The sequence below is a fragment of the Eschrichtius robustus genome, chromosome 12, assembly GCF_028021215.1.
Source record: "Eschrichtius robustus isolate mEscRob2 chromosome 12, mEscRob2.pri, whole genome shotgun sequence".
In the NCBI taxonomy this organism is placed as follows: Eukaryota; Metazoa; Chordata; class Mammalia; order Artiodactyla; family Eschrichtiidae; genus Eschrichtius; species Eschrichtius robustus.
In genome coordinates this window covers 11,945,074-11,966,221 of record NC_090835.1, presented here as the reverse complement: position 1 = coordinate 11,966,221, position 21,148 = coordinate 11,945,074, and the positions used below count along the sequence as shown (strand labels likewise).

General features: G+C 39.5%; 1 protein-coding gene across 2 annotated transcripts in view; it reads right to left on the bottom strand.

Moving 5' to 3' along the window:
- Positions 1–21,148, bottom strand: part of SUMF1 (sulfatase modifying factor 1) — a 109,396-nt gene that overhangs the window by 49,526 nt on the left and 38,722 nt on the right. For both annotated transcript variants that reach the window (XM_068557935.1, XM_068557936.1), the window contains exon 4: positions 885–967. In XM_068557935.1, the coding sequence (XP_068414036.1) occupies positions 885–967 (83 nt within the window). The remainder of the gene's footprint in view (positions 1–884; positions 968–21,148) is intronic.

The window sequence follows — 21,148 nt, the reverse complement described above, 5'->3', positions numbered from 1 at the left end:
AATTGGGACCTAAGAGGCCGTCAACCTGAGGTACCCAAGAATCCTACAACTTTCCACCTCATGGTCTATTTCTACCATAGAGGCTACCACCTCAGGCTTCGAAAGATTTCTGACGTTTTCAAGGGGCTATATCCCTAAAGCTGAACTTCATGTACTTCCAGCTTCCTGACAATGAGGGCAATAACCGGGAATGTTGTCAAAAATAGAAGCTCGAAAATCCCATCTGAAAAACTAGGTTAGGAGAACAGTTTTCTTGGGCCGTTGAGATGCTGAGTCCTGACCCAAACCTTTCTGCGTCTTCAGGGCTTAAAGTGCCATCCGTTTTTGCTTGAGATAATTATTTCTTTGCCACCCTGGAGACTTGCTGACCGACTTGCAGCTCTGTGGTTTTTCAGTCAGACGGTGGCTTCAAAGTATGTCAGTCCAGGACTGGAGATAACATGAGTCCTAAACCCAAGGCCTGAGCTTCTACAGTGGCCACCTGGCAGGACACCACCACTTATCTGTAAGACAGATGGTCTCCTTCCTCACAATGACCCACTCATGAGGGAGAGCAAACAGACAAGTTGTAAAGGTTAAACATGTCATGAGATTTGTAATAGGCCGGTCAAAGGGGGAGAAAATCTCCAAGAGGGAACCCTCTGACAGGCCAAATGAGGGAGGAAGAAGGTCACTTATTGAGAGCTCTCTGTGAGTTAGGCACTGTGTTTGGGTCTGTACGTACATACAGTATTTCCTGCCATCCTATTTTCCTACCAACCAAGTGAGTAGAGTTTGTCTTACTCACTCTTTTATAGAAGATGGCCACTGAGTTTCTTTTCAACAGCACAGGAACCTATTTTGGAAGGAAACATGTCATCTGGGGAAAGACCCGCCGGCCTCACCTGTGCAGGACAGTAGAGTCGGGCCCTTCTGGGTGTCTCCAGTTAGCGCCTTTAACAGGTAACCACCAGGGAGCAGCTGCCACCTCAAAGCAACCCAGAATAAGCTGAGGTTAGTTATGATGCCTCTAGAAAAACACTGACGCAGTCTGTGCAGAAAAAAATCTCTCTTAAGGTCTTCAACTTCCAGGTGACTTACCAAATAACTTTACCAGAATATCAAAAATAAAGATTTATATGTAACTAAATCTAACAAATAAGCATTATCTCGGGAATTCCCTGGCAGTCCACTGGTTAGGAGTTGATGTTTCACTGCTGTGGCCCATGTTCAATTCCTGGTTGGGGAACTAAGATCCAGCAAGCCACACATTGTGGCCAAAAAAAAAAAAAGCATTATCTCACATCATAAAGCACCACAGTGATTAAATAAATATGTATCTAAATGGTGTGTGTCTCCAAGAATTTTAAAAGACACACTTCTAGCTAACCCTCTATAATCTCTAACAAGTGAGACAGGTAGTACTACTCCTATTTAAAAGATGGCGAAACAGCATTAATCTTACAGTTAAGTGCCGGGCTGAAGGTCAACCAAGGTGGTCAGAGACCAAGCTGAACCACAGCATAAAGAGCTGGAGTGTGTTTTCAAAAGACCCTGGTTAATATCCAGCCCAACATTAGTTGTATGGCTCTGGGCAAGTTCACTGCTTGCAGGGCCCCAGAGTCCTCATCTGTGAAATGGGAGCAGGCCCGCCTGCCTCACGTACCTCAGACTCAGAGGAGGCTGCATTAGATAGGACTGGGAAGTGCTCAGCCCAGATCCTGTTCCCAGAACCTTAACTCCTACTTTACAGTTCTGTTAACCTAAATACCAATATCAAGTGGACCTCATTTAGCAATTGATTGAGAACTTGGCTTTGGAGTCGGGCAAAATGAGATGTGAATCATGGCTCTGCCACTCCCAGGGTGACCCCTGGCAACCTAATCAACCTCCCCACACCTGTTTTCTCATTTGTAGGTGAAGACAGTAGCAATGCCTACCTCAGGGGTTATTACAAGGAGGAAACAGAACGTACACACAGGGCTTAGGACTATGCCTAGCACTGAGCAAGCACTCAGTAAAGGGAACCAGTCTCAACCATGGGCCTCATGACAGTCAGGAAGAGAGTTACAAAAAAATTACCATTATCAATGATGCTAATACTAAGTAAAGAAGTGTGCAAATGTTTCTTCTAATATAAACCAGAGCAGACTCAAGGTTATCCCCATGACAATGTTACTCTCAGTCCTCTGCGTCCTGATGAGCCAGCCTGAGTGGAAGAGAAGGGGGAATGTGATCCTGCTACCAATTACAGCAATCACTGAAAACACCAAACCCTGTCTGGTTCTTTTTTCACATCAGCGCAATCAAAACATTCATGGTATTCCAATCACAGTTTGATGGAAAAAGCCAAATTCTTTTATATTTCAACGAAAGAGGCATTGTGTCCTTAAAGGACACTACTGCAAAGTGTTTTATTTTTCAGAGAGCAGGAGAGGTGAAAGGCATGGCTTCTTCCTATTTCTTCTGTGGCACTGCGGAATCTTTAATGAGGAGATGTTCTCACTGACTACTCTGCTTGATGTTTAGGTGCCAGTGACAGGTAACTCATTCCATGTCAAGGGAAGACCTGCAGAGAAAGCCCAGGTCATCCCACTCTTACATTTCAGTATCTTTACATCACTCACCCATCTCTACCCAGCCCCCAACACTAAGGCCACCAGAAGGTTCTATTTCTCAAATAAAAAATAAAAAATTTTAAAAAAGGAGAAGAAGAAGAAGAATAAAAACAAACAAACAGGAAAAATGTTAACCTTTGTTAAATCTGGGTGGTAGGAACTAGAATGCCTATTTTTCTTACACCCTATTGTGTTTTGAAATATTTCATCATTAGCAATTTTTTTTTAACATCTTTATTGAAGTATAATTGCTTTACAATGGTGTGTTAGTTTCTGCTGTATAACAAAGTGAATCAGCTATACGTATACATATATCCCCATATCCCCTCCTTCTTGGGTCTCCCTCCCACACTCCCTATCCCACCCCTCTAGGTGGTCACAAAGCACCAAGCTGATCTCCCTGTGCTATGCGGCTGCTTCCCACTAGCTATCTATTTTACATTTGGTAGTGTATATATGTCCATGCCACTCTCTCACTTCGTCCCAGCTTACCCTTCCCCCTCCCCGTGTCCTCAAGTCCATTAGCAATTTTTTTAATGGATTTATTTATCTATTCTATTACTGATGGGCATTTGGGTAGCTTCCAGTTTGAGCTACTATGAATGGTACTACTTCTGTGAACATTCTTGAAAGCTCATGACTTAGTAAATATGCGTAAGCATTTCTGCTGATTGCACACTGTGGAGTGGAACTGCTGGATCCCAGGGTAGACACAGGCACAGCTTTAGTAAAGACAGCAAACACAAGCCTTAATGGCAGAAGTCCTCCACAGTTTGCGACCTTCTTCAACGGGGAACTTCCATGGAGTTGGACTGTGTGTGGTAGACACAGGGCAGCTGCTCCAGTGGCCTCTGAGTCCATTCCCTTTCCCTCTCTTCTTCCCCTTAACTCACTCTGGTTGCAAATATTTATTGAGCACCTACTATCTGCCAGGAGCTGAGCCTAATTCCTAAAGGGGATCTTCAACTCCCAGAATCCTCAGAGTATGACTTAAGACAGTTGGTATATTGCGAGTTTTTCAACTATTTATTGCACATATTTATCTTACATGGTTAACTGCACAAAGCAGGATACAATGTGTGAACCTAGTCATTTTATTTTCTTCCAAAAATATCTACAAAACTCAAATTGGTGGGTCCGGGTACCACCTTACACACATGGGTTCTATAGCTCCTACTCAACTTCCTCCCCATCATATACACACACTTTCCTCTCATTCTAGATATCTGCTTTTCATTTCTCCCACTATCACTCTTGCCTGAAATCTTTCACATTTCTTAGCAACCCATCGAAAACAGACCACCTCAGCACAACAGACTTATTAGGCCACATAATTCCTTGTTGGACGGGTGCTGTCCCGTGCACTGTAGGATGCTCAGCCGCATCGCAGGCCCCTCCCCACTAGATGCCACTAGCATCCTACCTGCAACCCAGCTATGACAAACCAAAAATGTCTCCATATTCACTAAGCCCCATACAAGACAAAGCTAGGGGTCCTATAAGGGAACCTAATGGTATCGCCACCTGTCAGAAGGACTGTAAGTCCCCATTGTAATGGTCAGATTCAGAGTCAGGAACCATTTCCACGTAGGACACACGAAGAAGGAAAGATAAGTAATCAAAGTCACCCACAAGAGAAGACTGAGCTCAGAGGTAGTACATCATTCATCATAGCCAAGTTGTACTGGGAAAGCCATGTTTTCTGGCCAAACTTATGGCAAATCCCATCGAGTGTCACCAGGTGCCTTCTTCCAAGTATCACTGATAACTCCATGTTTTTATTTATTTATTTATTTATTTTTTAGCCTCTTTGAGTATAATTGCTTTACAATGGTGTGTTAGTTTCTGCTTTATAAAAAAGTGAATCAGCTATACATATACATATATCCCCAAATCTCCTCCCTCTTGCGTCTCCCTCCCACCCTGCCTATCCCACCACTAGGAGGTCACAAAGCACCGAGCTGATCTCCCAGTGCTATGTGGCTGCTTCCCACTAGCTATCTATTTTACATTTGGTACTGTATATAAGTCCATGCCACTCTCTCACTTCGTCCCAGCTTACCCTTTCCCCTCCCCTTGTCCTCAAGTCCATTCTCTACATCTGCGTCTTTATGCCTGTCCTGCCCCTAGGTTCTTCAGAACCATTTTTTTTTTTTAGATTCCATATATATGTGTTAGCATACGGTATTTGTTTTTCTCTTTCTGACTTACTTCACTCTGTATGACAGACTCTAGGTCCATCCACCTCACTACCAATGACTCAGTTTCATTCCTTTCTATGGCTGAGTAATATTCCATTGTATATATGTGCCACATCTTCTTTATCCATTCATCTGTCGATGGACACTTAGGTTGCTTCCATGTCCTGGCTATTGTAAATAGAGCTGCAATGAACATTGTGGTACATGACTCTTTTTGAATTATGGTTTTCTCAGGGTATATGCCCAGCAGTGGGATTGCTAGGTCGTATGGTAGTTCTATTTTTAGTTTTATAAGGAACCTCCATACTGTTCTCCATAGTGGCTGTATCAATTTACATTCCCACCAACAGTGCAAGAGGGTTCCCTTTTCTCCACACCCTCTCCAGCATTTATTGTTTGTAGATTTTTTGATGATGGCCATTCTGACTGGTGTGAGGTGATACCTCATTGTAGTTTTGATTTGCATTTCTCTAATGATTAGTGATGTTGAGCATCCTTTCATGTGTTTGTTAGCAATGTGTATATCTTCTTTGGAGAAATGTCTGTTTAGGTCTTCTGCCTTTTTTTGAATTGGGTTGTTTGTTTTTTTGATATGGAGCTACATGAGCTGCTTGTAAATTTTGGAGATTAATCCTCTGTCAGTTGCTTCATTTGCAAATATTTTCTCCCATTCTGAGGGTTGACTTTTCTCCTTGTTTATGTTTTCCTTTGCTGTGGAAAAGCAGGTAGGATTGTACTGCTATAAACTTCCCTCTTAGAACTGCCTTTGCTGCATCCCATAGGTTTGGGGCCATCTTGTTTTCATTGTCATTTGTTCCTAGGTATTTATTGATTTCCTTTTTGATTTCTTCAGTGGTCTCTTGGTTATTAAGTAGTGTATTGTTTAGCCTCCATGTGTTTGTATTTTTTACAGATTTTTTTCCTGTAATTGATATCTTGTCTCATAGTGTTGTGGTCAGAAAAGATACTTGATATGATTTCAATTTTCTTAAATTTATCAAGGCTTGATTTGTGACCCAAGATATGATCTATCCTGGAGAATGTTCCATGAGCACTTGAGAATAAAGTGTGTTCTCTTGTTTTTGGATGGAATGTCCTATAAATATCAATTAAGTCCCTCTTGTTCAATGTATCATTTAAAGCTTGTGTTTCCTTATTTATGTTCATTTTGGATGATCTGTCCATTGGTGAAAGTGGGGTGTTCAAGTCCCCTACTATGATTGTGTTACTGTCGATTTCCCCTTTTATGGCTGTTAGCACTTGCCTTATGTAATGAGGTGCTCCTATGTTGGATGCATAAATATTTACAATTGTTATATCTTCTTCTTGGATTGATCCCTTGATCACTATGTAGTGCCCTTCTTTGTCTCTTGTAAGAGTCTTTGTTTTAAAGTCTATTTTGTCTGATATGAGAATTACTACTCCAGCTTTCTTTTGATTTCCATTTGCATGGAATATCTTTTTCCATCCCCTCACCTTCAGTCTGTATGTGTCCCTAGGTCTGAAGTGGATCTCCTGTAGACAGCATATATAAGGGTCTTGTTTTTTTATCCATTCAGCCAGTCTGTGTCTTTTGGTTGGAGCATTTAATCCATTCACGTTTAAGGTAATTATCGATATGTATGTTCCTATTACCATTTTCTTAATTGTTTTCGGTTTGTTATTGTACGTCTTTTTCCTTCTCTTGTGTTTCCTACCTAGAGAAGTTCCTTTAGCATTTGTTGTAAAGCTGGTTTGGTGGTACTGAATTCTCTTAGCTTCTGCTTGTCTGTAAAGGTTTTAATTTCTCCATCGAATCTGAATGAGATCATTGCTGGGTAGAGTAATCTTGGTTGTAGGTGTTTCCCTTTCATCACTTTAAATATGTCCTGCCACTCCCTTCTGGTTTGCAGAGTTTCTGCTGAAAGATCAGTTGTGAACATTATGGGGATTCACTTGTATGTTATTTGTTGTTTTTCCCTGCTGCTTTAAAATTTTTTTCTTTGTATTTAATGTTTGATAGTTTGATTAATATGTGTCTTGGTGTGTTTCTCTTTGGGTTTTTCCTGTATGGGACTCTCTGCACTTCCGGGACTTGATTGACTACTTCCTTTCCCATATTAGGGAACTTTTCAACTATAATATCTTCAAATATTTTCTCAGTCCCTTTCTTATTCTCTTCTTCTTCTGGGACCCCTAAAATTCGAATGTTGGTGCATTTAATGTTGTCCCAGAGGTCTCTGAGACTGTCCTCAATTCTTTTCATTCTTTATTCTGTATTCTGCTCTACAGTAGTTATTTCCACTATTTTATCTTCCATGTCACTTATCCGTTCTTCTTCCTCAGTTATTCTGCTATTGATTCCTTCTAGAAAAGTTTTAATTTCATTTATTGTGTTGTTCATCATTGTTTGTTTGCTCTTTAGTTCTTCTACTTTGTCATTAAATGTTTCTTGTATTTTCTCCATTCTTTATTTTTTTTTTTAAGTTTTTTTATTAATTTAATTTTATTTATTTATTTATGGCTGTGTTGGGTTCTCGTTTCTGTGTGAGGGCTTTCTCTAGTTGTGGCAAGCGGGGGCCACTCTTCATCGCGGTGCGCAGGCCTCTCACCACCGCGGCCTCACTTGTTGCAGAGCACAGGCTCCAGACGCGCAGGCTCAGTAACTGTGGCTTATGGGCCCAGCTGCTCTGCGGCATGTGGGATCTTCCCAGACCAGGGCTCGAACCCATGTCCCCTGCATTGGCAGGCAGACTCTCAAACACTGCGCCACCAGGGAAGCCCTATTTTCTCCATTCTGTTTCCAAGATTTTGGATCACCTTTACTATCATTACTCTGAATTCTTTTTCAGGTAGACTGCCTATTTCCTCTTCATATGTTTGGTCTGGTGAGTTTTTACCTTGCTCCTTCATCTGCTGTGTGTTTCTCTGTCTTCTCATTTTTGCTTAACCTACTGTGTTTGGGGTCTCCTTTTCTCAGGCTGCAGGTTTGTAGTTCCCGTTGTTTTTGATGTCTGCCCCCAGTGGCTAACGTTGGTTCCGTGGGCTGTGTAGGCTTCCTGGTGGAGGGGACTAGTGCCTGTGTTCTGGTGGATGAGGCTGGATCTTGTCTTTCTGGTGGACAGTACAACGTCCAGTGGTGTGTTTTGGGGTGTCTATGACCTTATGATTTTAGGCAGCCTCTCTGCTAACGGGTGGGGTTGTGTTCCTGTCTTGCTAGTTGTTTGGCATAGGGTGTCCAGCACTGCAGCTTGCTGGTCGTTGAGGGGAGCTGGGTCTTAGCGTTTAGATGGAGATCTCTGGGAGAGCTTTCGCCGTTTGATACTACGTGGAGCTGGGAGGTCTCTTGTGGACCAGTGTCCTGAACTTGGCTCTCCCACCTCAGAGGCACAGGCCTGACACCCGGCCAGAGCACCAAGACCCTGTCAGCCAAACGGCTCAGAAGAAAAGGGAGAAAAAAAGAAAGAAAAAAAGAGAAAAATAAAGTTATTAAAATAAAAAGTTTTTAAATTATTAAAAATAAAAAAATTAAAAAGTAATTTAAGAAACGAAAAAAAGAAAGAAAGAAAGAAGAGAGCAACCAAACCAAAAAACAAATCCACCAATGACAAAAAGCGCTAAAAACTATACTTAAAAAAAAAAAAAAAAAAAGACAGACAGAACCCTAGGACAAATGGTAAAAGCAAAGCTATACAGACAAAACCACACAAAGAAGCACAGACATACACACTCACAAAAAGAGAAAAAGGAAAAACTATATATCTATATACTAAATAAAAAAGCAAGAGAGCAACCAAATCAATAAACAAATCTACCAATGATAATAAACCCTGAATACTAAACTAAGACAAACATAAAACCAGGAACCAATTAGATGCAGAAAGCAAACCCCAAGTCCACAGTTGCTCCCAAAGTCCACCTCCTCAATTTGGGATGATTTGTTGTCTATTCAGCTATTCCACATATGCAGGTACATCAAGTTGATGTTGGGGATTTAATCCGCTCCTCCTGAGGCTGCTGGGAGAGATTTCCCTTCTCTTCTTTGTTCACACAGCTCCCGGGGTTCAGCTTTGGATTTGGACCCGCCTCTGCGTGTAGGTCGCCTGAGGGTGTCTGTTCTTCACTCAGACAGGACGAGGTTAAAGGAGCAGCTGATTCGGGTGCTCTGGCTCACTCAGGTCGGGGTGGAGGGAGGGGTACGGAATGTGGGGTGAGCCTGCAGCCGCAGAGGCCACCATAACGTTGCACCAGCCTGAGGTGCATCGTGTGTTCTCCCGGGGAAGTTGTCCCTGGATTACGGGACCCTGGCATTGGCGGGCTGCACAGGCTCCCGGGAGGGGTGGTGTGGACAGTGACCTGTGCTTCCACACAGGCTTCTTGGTGGCGGCAGCAGCATTAGTGGTTCATGCCTGTCTCTGGGGTCCGCGCTGATACCCGAGGCTTGTGCCCGTCTCTGGAGCTCCTTTAGGTGGTGCTCTGAATCCCCTCTCCTCACGCACCTGGAAAAAACTGTCTCTTGCCCTTTCGGCAGGTCCAGACTTTTTCCCAGACTCCCTCCCGGCTAGCTGTGATGCACTAGCCCCCTTAGGCTGTGTTCACGCAGCCAACCACAGTCCTCTCCCTGGGATCCGACCTCCAAACCCCGAGCCTCAGCTCCCAGCCCCCACCTGCCCCAGCGAGTGAGCAGACAAGCCTCTCAGGCTGGTGAGTGCTGGTCGGCACCGATCCTCTGTGCAGGAATCTCTCCGCTTTGCCCTCCGCACCCCTGTTGCTGCACTCTCCTCTGTGGCTCTGAAGCTCCCCACCTCACCACGCCCCGTCTCTGCCAGTGAAGGGGCTTCCTTCAGCAGAAGGAACCTTTCCTCCTTCACAGCTCCCTCCCAGAGGTGCAGGTCCTGTCCCTGTTCTTTTGTCTCTATTTTTTCTTTTTTCTTTTGCCCTCCCCAGGTACATGGGGAGTTTCTTGACTTTTGGGAAATCTAAGGTCTTCTGCCAGCGTTCAGTAGGTGTTCTGTAGGAGTTGTTCCACATGTAGATGTATCTCTGATATATTTGTGGGGAGGAAGGTGATCTCCACATCTTACTCCTCCGCCATCTTGAAGGTCCCCCTCAACTCCATGTTTTTACAAACTTGTTCTTGAACTCCTGGTCATGTCTTAAAAATAAATGCTATTCTACTATGTTTAGGAACTTATGAAATAAGCATCTTTTGAGAGTCATACATGAGCCAGTTAATTCAAGGTTACACTGCAAATTATGACATCTCTCATTCCTTTTCTTTAACAAAAATAGTCTTCAGGGGTGTTGTTTCCAGATTCACAGCAGCAACATGAGTGGACTAGCATCTGTGACAAGCCTCATCCTAAAAAGAGAAATTTGGGGGGTGGGGGGGAATGTGGTTGCCCATCTACATATTTTCTGTTCAACTGAGACACTTCTAGTTGAGTTACAGCACTCCCTCATACCCAGGGGGAAAAGGACTTTACTTGACCTATTTCAAGTCAACCATCTCCATAGCGACTGTCTTGGGTTTAAGTTGAAACAGCTGTACCAGACAGCCAGCAACCAATTACAATGTAAATAGGATCCTTGTGAGTATTGATGTCCCCTTGAGAAATGGACTTCAGAGAGCAAAGACATCTTTTCCCACCTCTCCCTAGGGACATAACCATACTTGTAGTAACAGCTTAAAGAAAAGAAAAGGGGAAGACAGCAAAGGTGCCTTTATTCTTGCCAAGAAGTGGTAAATTATGCTTCTCATACACACACAGCCTAGAAAGAAGTCAGCACAGGAAAAAGAGCACTGTGTATTTATGCACATTCAAGTGTAAAGATGTCAAGTTCACAACTTTACAACTGTTCTTTTAAAAATTAAATGTATTTAGACAAGAGAATTAAAAACATGGACATTTCTCGAAACGCATTATAAAATATGACAGTTACCCCATAAAAAGAGCCTGGGAGAATTTTTCAACTGGCACCAGTGAACAATGAGAAATCACAGGTCTGTTCAAATTCATGAAGTATAAATAAAACTGGATGAGAATCAAATGCAACTGAAGGAATAAAATGGAATAGAAAGCACACATGAGTAAAAATCTCTTTCTTCAACATCCAATACAAATGTAGAAAATTGACAACTAGGCTTGAATAAAGAATAAAAACCGCGGTGGGGTGGGGATGGTGGTGTGCTGAATTGGGCGATTGGGATTGACATGTATACACTGATGCGTATAAAATTGATGACTGATTAAAAAAGAAAGAAAGAAAGAAAGAAAGAAAGAAAGAAAGAAAGAAAGAAAGAAAGAAAGAAAGAAAGAAAGAAAGAAAGAATAAAAACAAATTCATCATTAAAATAGATAGTCAAGTCTGACAGCTTATTTCAAATTAAATCCTAAAGCAGGTACCTTGACTACTTAATAGAACACATGAAAGTAAAAAATGAATGCTTTTTCAAACAGAGTACAAATATTTCAGAAGTTTAAGGCAGATCTGAAATTTTTCAATACTTTCTGCTTCAGTTCCTAGTGAAATTCCTCATGCTAGAATACACTGCATTCCCCGACACCAATCGGTATACTCTAAATATTCATTACGTGTCCTTAAGAGAGTAGCAGAAATCCTATAGAGTCACTCATTATAGACAATGTGTAAAAAACAGCCTAAGGGAGAGGGCAGAGGGCAGAAGCAAGAAGAACTACACTCCTGCAGCCTGTGGAACAAAAACCACATTCACAGAAAGATAGACAAGATGATAAGGCAGAGGGCTATGTACCAGATGAAGGAACAAGATAAAACCCCAGAAAAACAACTAAATGAAGTAGAGATAGGCAACCTTCCAGAAAAAGAATTCAGAATAATGATAGTGAAGATGATCCAGGACCTCGGAAAAACAATAGAGGCAAAGATCGAGAAGACGCAAGATATGTTTAACAAAGACCTAGAAGAATTAAAGAACAAACAAACAGAGATGACCAATACAATAACTGAAATGAAAACTACACTAGAAGGAATCAATAGCAGAATAACTGAGGCAGAAGAACGGATAAGTGACCTGGAAGACAGAATGGTGGAATTCACTGCTGTGAAACAGACTAAAGAAAAAAGAATGAAAAGAAATGAAGACAGTCTAAGAGACCTCTGGGACGATATTAAATGCAACAACATTCGCATTATAGGGGTCCCAGAAGGAGAACAGAGAGAGAAAGGACCCGAGAAAATATTTGAAGAGGTTATAGTCGAAAACTTCCCTAACATGGGAAAGGAAATAGCCAGGCAAGGCCAGGAAGCACAGTGAATCCCATACAGGAAAAACCCAAGCAGAAACACGCCGAGACACACAGTAATCAAATTGGCAAAAATTAAAGACAAAGAAAAATTATTGAAAGCAGCAAGGGAAAAACGACAAATAACATACAAGGGAACTCCCATAAGGTTAATAGCTGATTTCTCAGCAGAAACTCTAGAAGCCAGAAGGGGGTGGCATGATATACTTAAAGTGATGAAAGGGAAGAACCTACAACCAAGATTACTCGACCCGGCAAGGATCTCATTCAGATTTGATGGAGAACTCAAAAGCTTTACAGACAAGCAAAAGCTAAGAGAAATCAGCACCACCAAACCAGCTCTACAACAAATGCTAAAAGAACTTCTCTAAGTGGGAAACACAAGAGAAGAAAAGGACCTACAAAAACAAACCCAAAACAATTAAGAAAATGGTCATAAGGACATACATATCGATAATTACCTTAAACGTGAATGGATTAAATGCTTCAACCAAAAGACACAGGCTTGCTGAATGGATACAAAAACAAGACCGTATATATGCTGTCTACAAGCGACCCACTTCAGACGTAGGGACACATACAGACTGAAAGTGAGAGGATGGAAAAAGATATTCCATGCAAATGGAAATCAAAAGAAAGCTGGAGTAGCAATACTCATAACAGATAAAATAGACTTTAAAATAAAGAATGTTACAAGAGACAAGGAAGGACACTACATATTGATCAAGGGATCAATCCAAGAAGAAGATATAACAATCATAAATATATATGCACCCAACATAGGAGCACCTCAATACATAAGGCAACTGCTAACAGCTGTAAAAGAGGAAATTGACAGTAACACAATAATAGTGGGGGACTTAACACCTCACTTACACCAATGGAGAGACCATCCAAAATGAAAATAAATAAGGAAACAGAAGCTTTAAATGACACAATAGACCAGATAGATTTAATTGATATTTATAGGACATTCCACCCAAAAACAGCAGATTACACTTTCTTCTCAAGTGCGCATGGAACATTCTCCAGGATAGATCACATCTTGGGTCACAAATCAAGCTTCAGTAACTTTAAGAAAACTGAAATCATATCAAGCATCCTTTCTGACCACAACGCTATGAGATTAGAAATGAATTATAGGGGAAAAAATGTAAAAAACACAAACACATGGAGGCTAAACAGTACGTTACTAAATAACCAAGAGATCACAGAAGAAATCAAAGAGGAAATCAAGAAATACCTAGAGACAAATGACAATGAAAACACGACAATCCAAAACCTATGGGATGCAGCAAAAGCAGTTCTAAGAGGGAAGTTTATAGCGATACAAGCCTACCTCAAGAATCAAGAAACATCTCAAATAAACCATCTAACCTTACACCTAAAGGAACTAGAGAAAGAAGAACAAACAAAACCCAAAGTTAACACAAGGAAAGAAATCATAAAGATCAGAGGAGAAATAAATGACACAGAAACAAAGAAAACAGTAGCAAACATCAATAAAACTAAAAGCCGGTTCTTTGAGAAGATAAACAAAATTGATAAACCATTAGCCAGACTTATCAAGAAAAGGAGGGAGAGGACTCAAATCAATAAAATTAGAAATGAAAAAGGAGAAGTTACAACAGACACCGCAGAAATACAAAGCACCCTAAGAGACTACTACAAGCAACTCTATGCCAATAAAATAGACAATAAAATGGACAAATTCTTAGAAAGGTATAACCTTCCAAGACTGAACCAGGAAGAAATAGAAAATATGAACAGACCAATCACAAGTAATGAAATTGAAACTGGGATTAAAAGTCTTCCAACAAACAGAAGTCCAGGACCAGATGGCTTCACAGGCGAATTCTATCAAACATTTAGAGAAGAGCTAACACCCATCCTTCTCAAACTCTTCCAAATAATTGCAGAGGAAGGAACACTCCCAAACTCATTCTATGAGGCCACCATCACCCTGATACCAAAACCAGACAAAGATACTACAAAAAAAGAAAATTACAGACCAATATCACTGATGAATATAGATGCAAAAATCCTCAACAAAATACTACCAAACAGAATCCAACAACACATTAAAAGGATCATACACCATGATCAAGTGGGATTTATCCCAGGGATGCAAGGATTCTTCAATATACGCAAATCAATCAATGTGATACACCATATTAGCAAACCGAAGAATAAAAACCATATGATCATCTCAATAGATGCAGAGAAAGCTTTTGACAAAATTCAACACCCATTTATGATAAAAACTCTCCAGAAAGTGGGCATAGAGGGAACCTACCTCAACATAATAAAGGCCATATACCACAAACCCACAGCAAACATCATTCTCAATGGTGAAAAACTGAAAGCATTTCGTCTAAGATCAGGAACAAGACAAGGATGTCCATTCTCACCACTATTATTCAACATAGTTTTGGAAGTCCTCGCCACAGCAATCAGAGAAGAAAAAGAAGTAAAAGAAATACAAATTGGAAAAGAAGAAGTAAAACTGTCACTGTTTGCAGATGACAAGATACTATACATAGAGAATCCTAAAGATGCCACCAGAAAACTACTAGAGCTAATCAATGAATTTGGTAAAGTTGCAGGATACAAAATTAATGCACAGAAATCTCTTGCATTCCTATACACTAATGATGCAAAATCTGAAAGAGAAATTAAGAAAACACTCCCATTTACCACTGCAACAAAAAGAATAAAATACCTAGGAATAAACCTACCTAGGGAGACAAAAGACCTGTATGCAGAAAACTATAAGACACTGATGAAAGAAATTAAAGATGATACCAACAGATGCAGAGATATACCATGTTCTTGGATTGGAAGAATCAATATTGTGAAAATGAAAATGACTATACTACCCAAAGCAATCTACAGATTCAATGCAATCCCTATCAAATTACCAATGGCATTTTTTACGGAACTAGAACAAATCATCTTAAAATTTGTATGGAGACACAAAAGACCCTGAATAGCCAAAGCAGTCCTGAGGGAAAAAAGCGGAGCTGGAGGAATCAGACTCCCTGACTTCAGACTATACTACAAAGCTACAGTAATCAAGACAATATGGTACTGGCACAAAAACAGAAATATAGATTAATGGAACAAGATAGAAAGCTCAGAGATAAACGCACGCACCTATGGTCAACTAATCTATGACAAAGGAGGCAAGGATATACAATGGAGAACAGACAGTCTGTTCAATAAGTGGTGCTGGGAAAACTGGACAGCCACATGTAAAAGAATGAAATTAGAACACTCCCTAACACCATACACAAAAATAAACTCAAAATGGATTAGAGACCTAAATGTAAGACCGGACACTATAAAACTATTAGAGGAAAACATAGGAAGAACACTCTTTGACATAAATCACAGCAAGATCTTTTTTGATCCACCTCCTAGAGTAATGGAAATAAAAACAAAAATAAACACATGGGACCTAATGAAACTTCAAAGCTTTTGCACAGCAAAGGAAACCATAAACAAGATGAAAAGACAACTCTCAGAATGGGAGAAAATATTTGCAAACAAATCAACAGACAAAGGATTAATCTCCAAAATATATAAACAGCTCATGCAGCTCAATACTAAAAAAAGAAACAACCGAATCCAAAAATGTGCAGAAGACCTAAATAGACACTTCCTCAAGGAAGACATACAGATGGCCAAGAAGCACATGAAAAGCTGCTCAACATCATTAATTATTAGAGAAATGCAAATCAAAACTACAATGAGGTATCACCTCACACCAGTTAGAATGGGTATCATCAGAAAATCTACAAACAACAAATGCTGGAGTTGGTGTGGAGAAAAGGGAACCCTCTTGCACTGTTGGTGGGAATGTAAATTGATACAGCCACCATGGAGAACAGTATGGAGGTTCCTTAAAAAACTAAAATTAGAATTACCATATGATCCAGCAATCCCACTACTGGGCATATACCCAGAGAAAACCATAATTCAAAAAGACACATGCACCCCAATGTTCATTGCAGCACTATTTACAATAGCCAGGTCATGGAAGCAACCTAAATGCCCATGAACAGACAAATGGATAAAGAAGATATGGTACATATATACAATGGAATATTACTCAGCCATAAAAAGGAACGAAATTGGGTCATTTGTAGGGACATGGATGGATGTAGAGACTGTCATACAGAGTGAAGTAAGTCAGAAAGAGAAAAACAAATATCGTATATTAACACATATATGTGGAGCCTAGAAAAATGGTACAGATGAACCAGTTTGCAGGGCAGAAATAGAGACACAGATGTAGATAACAAACGTATGGACACCAAGCAGGGAAAGTGGCAGGGGGTGGTGGCGGTTGTGTGATGAATTGGGCGATTGGGATTGACATGTATACACTGATGTGTATAAAACTGATGACTAATAAGTACCTGCTGTATAAAAAAATAAATAAAATAAAATTTAAAAATTAAAAAAAAAACGGCCTAAGGGATCTTTAGCATCAAAGAACCCTTCAAAAGTGATCTAGTTGACTCATTCTCAGTTGAGAACTCCATAACCATGGGAAAAGTAGACTTGGGGCTTTTTACTAAAATTTTTTTAGTGACGTATAGTTGATTTATAATACTGTATTCATTTCAGGTGTACAACATATACTCCACTTAAAGTTATTACAATAGCTCTATTTCCCTGTGCTGTACAATATATCCTCGTTCCCTACCTATTTTGTACATAGTAGTTTGTATCTCTTATTCCCCTACCCCTATCTTGCCCTTCCTCCCTTTCCTCTCCCCACTGGTAACCACTATATTGTTCTCTGTATCTGTGAATCTGTTTCTGTTTCATTATATGTATTTGTTTGTTTTATTTTTTGGATTCTACATATAAGTAATAAAATACAGTATTTGTCTCTCTCTGTCTGACATATTTCACTTAGCATAATACTCTCCAGGTCCAGGATCTGGGGCTTTTTAAAAAATTCATAAAAACAAGACAAAACAATGTTTTATTATTTTTAACTAATTTTTTACTTCTTTAGGCAAGGTGACCAAGTAAATTATTATAACCTATCTTGAAATCAATTTGACAATACTCAGCAAAAGGCTACATCACATGCATATCCATAGGGGAGACTGGCTGAGTCCCTTACTGTGCATCCATATGAAGGAATACAACATAATAACTAAAAATTATATGCAGGAAAAAACGTAACTACTTGGATAAATGTTCACAATTTAAAGTGAAAAGAGCCACTTGAAAGTATGGCTGTACAAATCTGCTTAAAAATATGTCTAGAAACAGACACACACACACACACACCCCCACCCCACCAAGAAAAGATTAGTGGTATGTATACTGAAATGTCTGCAATGATTATTTCTGGGTGGTGAGATGATGGGTGATATTTAATGTTCTTTTTTGTGTCATTTTTCTTTTCTAAATTATCTACAGTGAACATATTTTTTATTCAGATTTTCTAAGTTTGTTCATCTAACAGAGCTGAGTTAATTTACATTGAAAAAACAAAAGTAAGCAATATTAAATAATTAAATATTTATTAATTTAATTAAAAATAACATATTCACCGTTCTCTATAAACTTTGTTTTATATTCAGCTTCCAGTTTCATCAATAAGCATACACATTTTTACATATTTTTTCCAAATTTATATGTATTGATTGTTTTCATTTACTTTATAAAATATTTTCTTATGCTTTATCTGAACTTCACAACAAACATTTTTAGAGGATGCACAATATTTTCTCGTGTTGATGTACTGTAATTTACCAAGGAATCTCCTAACATTGAACCACTCAGGTTATATTCAACTTTGTTGCTTTTTTTTACTATAGATAACACTACAGTGAACATCTTCAAACACATTCATTTAGTTTTTGCTTTTGCTAAATTTCTAGAACTGGCATCACTGTACCTAAGAGTGTCTTTTTGTGGCTCTTGCTAAAAATCATCGTTTTTTTTTTAAAAATCAACAACGGATTTTTAAAAATCTACCAACATTAATAGATGGCGTGTCTAGTTTCCCTCTGGAAAGAGGGATGAGTATATGTAAAACTCATGGCACCCCAGAGCGAGGTTTTTATTACAACTCTTTACAAGATGGCTCCATTTAGGCTCCTTAAATTGCTACTGGCTTACCTACAGACCTTTTTCAATGTATAAAACAGGGAAATTACAGAAAGTCAAAATGCCATTTGATTGGTTCTGTACTTTTATTTCATAGCTTACAAGTTCTGAGGCTTCTGAGAAAAAAGGTCAAACAGAAGACAGAATATAGAAAAGGCATGTAAGATGCTTTCCCAGCCTGGCTGCATGGTTAACACAGGCAGGATTACAGTACCGCAGGATTTTAAAGGTGGGAAGGATCAGAGAGGTCGTATATTTAAATTCCCTCATTTTAAGGATGGAAAAATAAGCCCTGAAACGTGGCAGGTAGTGACAGAGCCAGGAAAAGAACCCGCAGCCGCAGATATTCAATTTATAACTCTGTTCTACTATCCAAGCATTTCCCAGTGGCTGCTTCCTAAGTCTTCCACATGACTTTAGTAGGTACAGGGGGGAGAAAAAGTAACATAATCAAAGCATTTAAACTAGCCAGGAAAGCACTGGGTTAATCAAGTTAAACTACTTTTTAATTGCAGAACTTCTCAAAATCTTTGAACTGCTAACATAACAGTTATGGTTAAGTTCTAAGTAAGGGGAGATTTTTTTTTTTTAACATCCTTATTGGTGTATAATTGCTTAACAATGGTGTGTTAGTTTCTGCTTTATAACAAAGTGAATCAGCTATACATATACATATATCCCCATATCAGCTCCCTCTTGAGTCTCCCTCCCACCCTACCTATCCCACCCCTCTAGGTGGTCACAAAGCACCGAGCAGATGTCCCTGTGCTATGCAGCTGTTCCCACTAGCTATCTATTTTACATTTGGCAGTGTATATATGTCCATGGCACTCTCTCACTTCCACCCAGCTTACCCTTCCCCCTCCCCATGTCCTCAAGTCCATTCTCTACATCTGTGTCTTTATTCCTGTCCTGCCCCTGGTTTCTTCAGAACCTTTTATTTTTAGATTCCATATATATGTGTTAGCATACAGTATTTGTTTTTCTCTTTCTGACTTACTTCACTCTGTATGACAGACTCTAGGTCCATCCACCTCACTACAAATAACTCAATTTCGTTTCTTTTTTATGGCTGAGTAATATTCCATTGTATATGTGTGCCACATCTTCTTTATCCATTCATCTGTCAATGGGCACTTAGGTTGCTTCCATGTCCTGGCTATTGTAAATAGAGGTGCAATGAACATTGTGGTACATGACTCTTTTTGAATTATGGTTTGCTCAGGGTATATGCCCAGTAGTGGGACTGCTGGGTCGTATGGTACTTCTATTTTTAGTTTTTTTAAGGAACCTCCAAACTGTTCTCCATAGTGACTGTATCAATTTACATTCCCACCAACAGTGCAAGAGGGTTCCCTTTTCTCCACACCCTCTCCACCATTTATTGTTTGTAGATTTTTTGATGATGGCCATTCTGACTGGTGTGAGGTCATACCTCATTGTAGTTTTGATTTGCATTTCTCTAATGATTACCGATGTTGAGCATTCTTTCATGTGTTTGTTGGCAATCTGTATATCTTCTTTGGAGAAATGTCCATTTAGGTCTTCTGCTCATTTTTGGATTGGGTTGTTTGTTTTTTTGATATTAAGTTGCATGAGCTGCTTGTAAATTTTAGAGATTAACCCTTTGTCAGTTGCTTCATCTGCAAATATTTGCTCCCATTCTGAGGGTTGTCTTTTCTTCTTGTTTACATTTTCCTTTGCTGTGAGAAAGCTTTTAAGTTTCATTAGGTCAAAACAATCTTGCTGTGATTTATGTCATAGAGTGTTCTGCCTATGTTTTCCTCTAAGAGTTTTATAGTATCTGGCCTTACATTTAGGTCTTTAATCCATTTGGAGTTCATTTTTGTGTATGGTGTTAGGGAGTGTTCTAATTTCATTCTTTTACATGTAGCTGTCCAGTTTTCCCAGCACCACTTATTGAAGAGGCTGTCTTTTCTCCATTGTATATTCTTGCCTCCTTTATCAAAAATAAGATGACCATATGTGTGTAGGTTTATCACTGGGCTTTCCATCCTGTTCCATTGATCTATACTTCTGTTTTTGTGCCAGTACCATACTGTCTTGATTACTGTAGCTTTGTAGTATAGTCTGAAGTCCATGAGCCTGATTCCTCTAGCTCCATTTTTCTTTCTCAAGATTGCTTTGGCTATTCGGGGTCTTCCTAAGAATTTGTCCATTTCTTTCAGGTTCTCCCTTTTATTGGCATACAGTTGCTTGTAGTGATCTCTCATGATCCTTTGTATTTCTGCAGTGTCAGTTACTTCTCCTTTTTCATTTCTGATTCTACTGATTTGAGTCTTTTCCCCTTTTTTTCTTGATGAGTCTGGCTAATGGTTTCTCAAGTTTGTTTATCTTCTGAAAGAACCAGCTTTTAGTTTTATTGATCTTTGCTACTGTTTCCTTCATTTCTTTTTCATTTCTTTCTGATTTGATCTTTATGATTTCTTTCCTTCTGCTAACTTTTGGGTTTTTTGTTCTTCTTTCTATAATTGCTTTAGGTGTAAGGTTAGGTTGTTACTTGAGATGTTTCTTGTTTCTTGAGGTTAGGATTGTATTGCTATAAACTTCCCTCTTGGAACTGCCTTTGCTGCATCCCATAGGTTTTGGGTCATCGTGTTTTCCTTGTCATTTGTTTCTAGGTATTTTTTTATTTACTCTTTGATTTCTTCAGTGATCTCTTCGTTATTAAGTAGTGTATTGTTTAGCCTCCATGTGTTTGTATTTTTTACAGATTTTTTCCCTGTAATTGGTATCTAGTCTCATAGCGTTGTGGTCAGAAAAGATACTTGACATGATTTCAATTTTCTTAAATTTACCAAGGCTGGATTTGTGACCCAAGATATGATTTATGCTGGAGAATGTTCCATGAGCACTTGAGAAGAAAGTTTATTCTGTTGTTTTTGGATGGAATGTCTTATAAATATCAATTAAGTCCCTCTTGCTT